Source organism: Bubalus bubalis, chromosome 16 (genome assembly GCF_019923935.1).
Source record: "Bubalus bubalis isolate 160015118507 breed Murrah chromosome 16, NDDB_SH_1, whole genome shotgun sequence".
Classification (NCBI taxonomy): Eukaryota; Metazoa; Chordata; class Mammalia; order Artiodactyla; family Bovidae; genus Bubalus; species Bubalus bubalis.
Genome location: NC_059172.1, coordinates 36,320,769 through 36,330,097, shown reverse-complemented (window position 1 = coordinate 36,330,097; position 9,329 = coordinate 36,320,769). Strand labels below are relative to the sequence as shown.

Here is a 9,329-nt window from a genome sequence, read left to right as displayed (position 1 = left end):
ATCAGGAAGTTCACGGTTCACATATTGCTGAAGCCTGGCTTGGAGAATTTTGAGCATTCCTTTACTAGCGTATGAGATGAGTGCAATTGTGCGGTAGTTTGAGCATTCTTTGGCATTGCCTTTCTTTGGGATTGGAATAAAAACTGACCTTTTCCAGTCCTGTTGCCACTGCTAAGTTTTCCAAATCTGCTGGCATATTGAGTGCAGCACTTTCACAGCATCATCTTTCAGGATTTGGAATAGCTCAACTGGAATTCCATCACCTCCACTAGCTTTGTTCGTAGTGATGCTTTCTAAGGCCGACTTGACTTCACATTCCAGGATGTCTGGCTCTAGGTCAGTGATCACACCATAGGGATTATCTGGGTTGTGAAGATCTTTTTTGTACAGTTCTTCATTGTATTCTTGCCATCTCTTCTTAATATCTTCTGCTTCTGTTAGGTCCATACCATTTCTGTCCTTTATTGAGCCCATCTTTGCATGAAATGTTCCTTTGGTATCTCTGATTTTCTTGAAGAGATCTCTGGTCTTTCCCATTCTGTTGTTTTCCTCTATTTCTTTGCATTGATCGCTGAAGAAGGCTTTCTTATCTCTTCTTGCTATTCTTTGGAACTCTGCATTCAGATGCTTATATCTTTCCTTTTCTCTTTTGCTTTTCACTTCTCTTCTTTTCACAGCTATTTGTAAGGCCTCCCCAGACAGCCATTTTGCTTTTTTTGCATTTCTTTTCCATGGGGATGGTCTTGATTCCTGTCTCCTGTACAATATCATGAACCTCATTCCATAGTTCATCAGGCACTCTATCTATCAGATCTAGGCCCTTAAATCTATTTCTCACTTCCACTGTATAATCATAAGGGATTTAATTTAGGTCATACCAGAATGGTCTAGTGGTTTTCCCTACCTTCTTCAATTTCAGTCTGAATTTGGCAATAAGGAGTCCATGGTCTGAGCCACAGTCAGCTCCTGGTCTTGTTTTTGCTGACTGTATAGAGCTTCTCCATCTGTGGCTGCAAAGAATATAATCAATCTGATTTCGGCTCCTTTAGATATATCTTTTCTCTCTATGTGATTGGAAAATGGATGGTTCCAAAATTGGCAAATAAATAAATAAATAAATGAAAATCCCTCCTTTCCATGTTGGGAAGAATATGTATTGAAATAAGTACTCAATGAATAAATGCATATGTGTGTCTGTGTGTGTGTATGTCTGAATACTTAACCTCAACTTTTGTCTATAGTGTAATGTAAACCACTTTTCTCTTTCTTTTTAAAGAGTATGAAATGAGTCATCATTAAAAAGTTGGGCATTGAGAGATGTTATTAGTAAAGTTCAGGGTAATATGGGATGGAGTCTTCCAGTACAAAGCAGATAAGTGAGTTTAGCAGCTGTGATGGAGAGCCAGTTGAAGAAAAATTAGGATGGTAAGAATAAAGTGCAGAATGTATGACTACTTCTGATACTAGTGAATAGTTTAGTATTCTGGTTTATTAATTGTAACTATTAGAACTAATAAATTTGGTTGCACAACACAAAATCAGTATAAGAAATCATTTTGTTTTTGTACAAAATCAGTAAACAATTCTAAAAGAAAATTGAGAAAACAATTCTGTTTAGAATACCAACAAAAAGAATAAAATAGTTATGAACAAACATAAACAAAGAGGCAAAACACTTGGACACTGAAAATTATAAAGCTATTGAGAAAAAAATGAAAGAAGATCCAGGTAATTGGAAAGACATTACGTTCATGGATTACAAGGATTCATTTTGATATTTGGCAAAACTAATACAATATTGTAAAGTTTAAAAATAAAATTAAATTAAAAAAAAAAGAATTGGTATTGTTAAAATTTCCAAACTGTTGAAAGTGATCTACAGATTCAGTGTAGTCCTTATTGAAAATTTAATGGCATTCAAACAGAAATAGAAAAAAAAATCTAAAATTCATATGGGAATCACAAAAGATCTCAAATGGTCAAAGCAATATTGAGTAAGAACAAAGATGGAGGCATCTCACTTCCTGATTCCAAAATATATTACAAAGCTATAGTAATCAAATGGAGAAGGCAATGGCAACCCACTCCAGTACTCTTGCCTGGAAACTCCCATGGTTGGAGGAGCCTGGTAGGCTGCAGTCCATGGGGTCACTAAGAGTCGGACATGACAGAGTGACTTCACTTTCACTTTCATGCATTGGAGAAGGAAATAACAACCCACTCCAGAGTTCTTGCCTGGAGAATCCCAGGGACGGGGGAGCCTGGTGGGCTGCCGTCTATGGGGTCACACAGAGTTAGACACAACTGAAGCGACTTAGCAGCAGTAGCAGCATAGTAATTAAAACAGTATGGAACTGGCATAAAGTCAGAGAAAGCAAATCAATGTAACAGATAACACAGCCTAGAAATAAAGCTATACAGTCTACAAGGGTGCCAGAACACAATGGAAAAAGGACATTCTCTTCAATAAATGGTTGGGAAAACTGGACACCCACATGCAGAAGAATGAAATTAGAGCTCTATCTGGCATCATACAAAAAATGAAGTAAAATGGATTAAAGTCCTGAAACCGTAAAACTCCTAGAAGAAAATGGAGGGAAAAGGCTTCTTCACATTTGTCTGGGCAATGATGTTTTAGATATGGCATCAAAAATTAGCCAGCAAAGCAAAAATAATCAAATGGGTTTGTGTGGAACTAAAAAGATTCTGTCCTGTTAAAAGGAAACAATCAACAGAATAAACAATAATCTATGGAATGGGAAGAAATATTTGCAAGCCATGGAGTTGTTTAGGGGTTAGGATCCAAAATATATGAGGAATTCATTTATTTCATGTAACTCAGTGCAGCAACAATAAAGTAACTCCTTTAGAAATTAGGCAAGTGACCTGAAGAGATGTTTCTCAAAAGAAGACATGAATGGCTAATATTTATATGAAAAAGGTGTTCAACATCACTAATCATAAGGGAAATGCAAACCAAAGTCACAATGGATATCACCTATTATGAAGGTTAGTGTGAAAAAAAGACAACAGCAACAAATTTTGGACAGACTGTGAAGAAAGAGAAATCCCTGTACTCTGTTTGTGAGCATATAAATTAGTGCAGTAATGATGGGACACAGTATGGAGTTTCCTCAAAAATTTAAACAAAGCAAAACACAGAAGTGCCATATTATTCAGTAGCTGCACTTTTAGGAATATATCCAAAGGAAATTGAGTCACTCACTCTTGTTTAAAGTTGTAATTAAACTGTGTTAATCAAAGGAATAAACAATATGTTATTTGCCTTTTTGACCTTTTTCAGAATTTCAGGTCCTGTTAAGTGGTTGACATTAAATAATATCATATTTTTGAAGAATGGCTACATGTGTCACTAAAATCAGAGGAAATACAGAAATAAACTGCTAGTTCTCAAATTATGTAGATTATCAATTGCTTCAAGTACACAAAATAGTCTTCCTTCTGGCATTAATTCCATAGGGATCCCTTTGTGACAAATGTAATTCTTGCTTATCCTCTGAGAATATTATATTGAGGCTGCTATATATAAAAGCTAGGTCTTTGAGTTTCTTGTTGGCTCTAAATCAGTTTCTTGTACAAGCAACTTAGGGTTGTCATGAAAGTAGAGAAGGGTGGAGAAAAGGGTGATCTCAGTATAACTTTATAACATGAGATTCTGTAAAACACACCATCTTATTTTATGAACGACCTAAATTCAAAGGAGAAATAGTCTTTGAGCAGAGGAAATACACACTTATTCTCAATGGATGAAATTTTGAAAGAACCAGATTTTAGGAGACATAGATCTTTTCTAAGGATATCATAGTAAGTAAGGATTATCTCTCTTTTTAAAATTATTTTATGTTGCATAATTTATTCAAATAAATAAAACATGGGTAACAAGAAAATGGATACCTTGTGTCATCTGGACTCACAGGTTGGTATTTTCAAGCAGATGTCATCCTAGTGATCATATCATGTATGCTTGTAGACAAAAGCACTTTGAAAGCTGATGTGTGTATTCCTCAGTGTGTGTACTTTTCATCTTTTGCAGTGTTCTATTTTGTGTTTATGCATACAACATATATGAATAAGTCCAAGACACTGTTGTAAACATTGGATAATAAAATTCTCTGTAGGTTATACAATATATGTATTCATGTACTTTATTGCCCATAGAATCTCATCTGTTGTGTACTCATTGAATCCAAATTACATAAAATTTTCAGTTCATTGTGTTATGATTGCTCTTCCTAATGGAACTTTGTGCTCTTATTTTTTTGATATCTATACCTGTATCTATAACTATATCTATGTTTTGTATATATTTATATATACACACATGTGCCTATAGATGTGTGTATATACATGTATATACATACATATGTATGTGTGTGTATATATACACATATATGTATACATGCATATACATATATATATACACATGATACATGATATATATGTATATACAAATATGTATTTCAAATATATATATATCAGTTCCCAAGACCAGAAGTAATATGTTATTTAGATACCATTCTAGGTACCACTTAAAGAGACTTTCCTTTAGGCACAAAACTAAATTAGGTCTATTGCTATTATTGCTATAGAATTCATATCCCACTCGATAGTTTACTGCATTACAACTTGCTTCTTTATGGTGTGCTTTATAAGGTAAATCATTCAAAAAGCCACATATGTGCAGTTCAAGAGTTTTTCACTAGAATAAAGTCTTGGTAAATGTAGATGCCTAGAAAACAATTCTTCAGTTAGTGGTATTTGGACCACTTAGGTGCGTTTACATGCTTTTGGTAAGCATATTAAGGGATAATTATTTGCTTCTTTATGAGTTCACATTATCTTCAGAAGAACTTGTTTGAGAACATAAGAACTTGATTGAGAAATCATATTTCTCCTCAAGAGCTGATGGTTGTACTACTCAGTGTAGCTGCCTTGATGGGAGATGGGGGAGAACAGATAACTAGTAAACAAGGGTTTCTCTACAACAAAATAATTTGTAATGATATAAAGAGTCCTTCTTTTCCTTAACCTTCTTAGCCCCCACCTCCACACCCATCACCTTTATCTGGGGAAGATCCCAAAGGCTTCTTTGCCCTGTAGGCTTAGCCCTCTACTAGAACTATGAGAAGCATAAAGCAATATGATGTATTCAATAACTGATACTTTGGACATCATTAGGTCAATTTACAGAGAGCTTCCCAGGTGGCTCAGTGGTAAAGAATCCCCCCACAAGGCAAGAGACACGGGAGATGCAAGTTTGATCCCTGGGTTGGAAGATCCCCTGGAGGAGGAAATGACAACACACTCAAGTATTCTTGCCTGGAGAATTCCATGAACAGACAGTCCAGGGGGTCGCAAAGAGTCAGACACAACTGAGTGAGTGAGCATGCACACAGGCAGGTCAATTTACCAATCAAGTATGGACAGCTCTGCTTGTATTAGAATGTGGGTTTCTGGAGGAATAAATGAAGGAGCACAAAAGAGCCTATCTCTACAGTGAAATAGCCTGTTTGAAATATTGAGTATGGGAAAATATTGAAAAGCATTAACCTTAATAGACATTCATATATATTCATACACATATATATTTCATGTATATACATGTGCATATATATTTATAGGCTTCCCAGGTGGCTCTAGTAAAGAACCAGCCTGCCAATGCAGGAGACTTAAGAAACCTGACTTTTATCTCTGGGGTTAGGAATATCCCCTGGAAGAGGGTGTGGCAACCCACCCCAGTATTCTTGCCTGGAGAATCCCATGGACAGAGTAGCCTGGGAGGCTGCAGTCCATAGCGTGGCACAGAGTTGGACATGACTGAAGTGACTTAGCACACACATGCACATATATGTATATATTCACATATGTATGTATATGTATAGTCCTTGTTTATATTTTTGTCCAAAGAACATATAATAATGTCTTTATTTAAAGGGTATACAGTAGAAAAAACAGGAAAAAACTGACATCATAATATACTATGCTTCATATTAGATACATAGGCAGTGTGACAAATGAGATCCAGAGGCATGGGATATATTATTGTCATTTAAGAAGCCAACCCAAAGGTGTCAAGATTATTCTCTCATTTCAAAATACTCCAACTGATATCACATTTTTACTGCATGCAGCCCTGTGAATTTTTAGTTATCCAGATTTAATGTGTAACTCCAGAAGCTTGATTGCCTGCATTTTAACTTTCTTCATCTTAAAACAGGAGGTGGAGATTGTTTATTTCTACTACTTAAATCACCTAGACTGTGGGTTATGCAGTCTTCTAGTGAAACAAGAATTTTCAATAACTCCCAAAAAGTTTTACAATGTCTCTACTTAATCAATTACAGCCATGGAAAGTCTCACTTGAGAGAAATACTGATTGAGAGATTAAGGAGGACTTTTCTAAGGCTTGCTCCAAAGAACATAGTTTCTGTTTATCACTGACATAAAATCAGCTTGAAGAGGGAAGTCAAAACCCAAGATGGCTTTGGAAGATACTTCTGCATTCTGAGGAATAATATCTTGTATTATTCACCTTGGGGAATCTGAGCATGCTCTTCTTAGACTCCACTTTATCAAGTCATAAATCCATAGTTTAAATATTAACTGTGCACTTTTCACATTGTGATACTGCATTTGGAAAAGTGTGAATATGTTAGCAATATAATTTTCAGGCAACTATCACAGGAAGGAGTGGAAAGGAAATATAAATCCTATGGAACTGGTGGTATGGAGAACTTACGAGTGACAGATGAAAATACACCAAGTCAGGTTATCTACAACAAATTTGGAACCATATAATCATTGGAAAATTAAATATCTTTCATAAAGGTTTTACAGAGGAAACTGAAGCATATAATTTTAGAATATTCTCAACACAGTCACTTGTAAAATTGATGTTTTGCTAAGATGGACAGTGGGGGAGTGAAGATTGAGTCATTGATGTGGGAAAATTGCCTTCATTGCCTCCTGCTTTCTCCTTTGATTTTTAAGTTCCCACCACTGACACTCTTGTCTGTTTGCTCCTGCTTCACAGTAATTTTTCTTGCTATTTCCATTCCAAGAATGTCTGATATCCTAGATAGAGTGTGAGCTCCAAAATTTAGATATCAGCTTACATAACGTTTTCATCACCATCCTATTGTGATGTTTTTCTTGTAGAGTGCAATCTCCTTGAGAAGAATGTCTGATGTGTGTTACTTTATTCCCAGTGCCTAGGACATGGTTTGTTACACAATAGCTGCTTAACAAATAGTTGTTGAATTAAATAAATAGAGAAACTTTTTGTTGGAAATAAATGGATAAGATGACCTATATGCACCTATGAAAATATGCAGTGACACATGAATGATCTTTATGTATTTGCAAACACAATATTTGGTATGATATTACACATTTTATTTCTCTGATCCTAGTGAATTAAAATTCATGTGGTTATGAATTTGAATTGTTTTAGAAACAGATCATCAAGGGTCTTCCTCAACTAAATCTCCCATATTTCCAGGTTCTGGTTGTGATTATCTTGGCATGGCAACTTTATCTTCAGAAGAACTGATAAAAATCAAAGAAAAAACCATCATGCCTCCTCTCAACACTTCTCATCCCTCTCCTGTCACCTTCTCGCTGATGGGCATCCCAGGACTGGAGCACCTGCATGTCTGGATTGGGATTCCCTTCTGCTCTATGTATGTGGTAGCGGTGGTGGGGAATGTGACCATTCTGGCTGTGGTGAGGGCAGAGCGAAGCCTCCACGAGCCTATGTTCCTCTTTTTATGCATGCTCTCAGTCACTGACCTGGTCCTCTCCACGTCTACACTGCCTCGCATGCTCTGTCTCTTCTGGCTTGGAGCCCATGACATTGCCTTTGATGCCTGCCTGACCCAAATGTTCTTCATTCACAGCTTCACTACCATGGAATCAGGCTTTTTCCTGACCATGGCCATTGACCGTTATGTGGCCATTTGTCATCCACTGCGCCACACCACCATCCTGACCCACACTCGCATCACTATAATGGGTATTATTGTGGTGATTCGGGGAGTTGCCTTCTTTTCTCCACACCCCATTCTGCTCAAACAGCTGCCTTACTGCAGAACACGAATCATTGCCCACACCTACTGTGAGTTTATGGCCGTGCTGAAGCTGGCGTGTGTGGACACAGGAGCCACCTCACGTTACAGCCTCAGTGTGGCTTCTATCATTGGCTCATGTGATGCAATTCTTACTGCTGTATCCTACGTCTTCATCCTCCAGTCTGTATTCCGCTTGCCATCTCGAGAAGCTGGCTTTAAGGCTTTGGGCACATGTGGATCCCATGTTTGTGTTATTCTTGTGTTTTACTCCACAACTGGTTTTTCCATTTTCACTCACCGTTTTGGGAAAAATATACCTGCACATATCCACATTTTTATTGCAAATATGTATCTTTTGGTGCCCCCTTTTCTCAACCCCATTGTGTATGGAGTAAGGACCAAGAAAATACGGGAGCATGTTATTAATGCGCTAAGTGTAAAAGTTGCTTGATTTTAGTTGGATCAATGAAGTACATAGTTCAAGATACATAGAACTGCAAGAGATGATGTAGGAAAAATAAGTAAACACTTTCACTCCTGTAAGCTGATTTGCACTTACCACCTGAAAGTTGTTATTTACCAGATGTGTAGAATATCTATGGATTGTAACTCAACACATTACTGTAACTTTTTTATTTAGTAATATTAGTGATGAAGTTGTTAATCTCATTCTAAATATGTACCTTTTGGAGGTAGGTACAATAGGGAATGAAAAGTAGATAGAAGGATAGAAAACTTCAGTAGACACTTCTCCCTGCACACCCTCTCCAAAAAAGGAAAAGTTATCTAAGATCTACATGCTGAATTTTATAGACCAGGCATTTTGAAGAAATCTTGAGTCCTATATATATGGCTATGAATATTTAGAACCAGTAATAAGTGTTGTATCTATGACCTGATTGAATGAAATGAAAGGCTTGAGAAAAATGAGTAGTACTAATAATACCCAAAAACTAAATAAATTTAATTACAAAGAAATGAGTACTCCCCTCAAGGGAAACAAGCAGAAACAAAAATAATCAACTCATAAACATGAATTTTTGTGAAGGTGTCAACATTGATGTTAGAGCTTCAGTGGCTTTTTAGAGAAATTATGATTGAGCCAGGAATATTTAAAAAATAAACAGTATCTTGAATACTACTGACTGCTAGAATGTAGTTCATATATTAAAGATTTGATATTTAGTAGTTATAATTTTCAAACTGCCACATTACCAGGAAGAGAAACTACCATAACCA

At 36.3% G+C, this 9,329-nt stretch overlaps 1 protein-coding gene across 1 annotated transcript; it reads left to right on the top strand.

Annotated features, from left to right (window-relative positions):
- The first annotated feature begins 7,596 nt into the window (after positions 1-7,596).
- LOC123329616 (olfactory receptor 52M1-like) lies at positions 7,597-8,541 on the top strand. Its single transcript, XM_044928987.2, has one exon. It carries the CDS (start codon positions 7,597-7,599, stop codon positions 8,539-8,541), a length of 945 nt encoding a protein of 314 aa, XP_044784922.1.
- The last annotated feature ends 788 nt before the right edge of the window (positions 8,542-9,329 follow it).

What these genes read in the sequence shown, in the direction of transcription:
- LOC123329616 (XM_044928987.2), top strand. Translation starts at nt 7,597, where the DNA reads ATGCCTCCTCTCAACACTTCTCATCCCTCTCCTGTCACCTTCTCGCTG.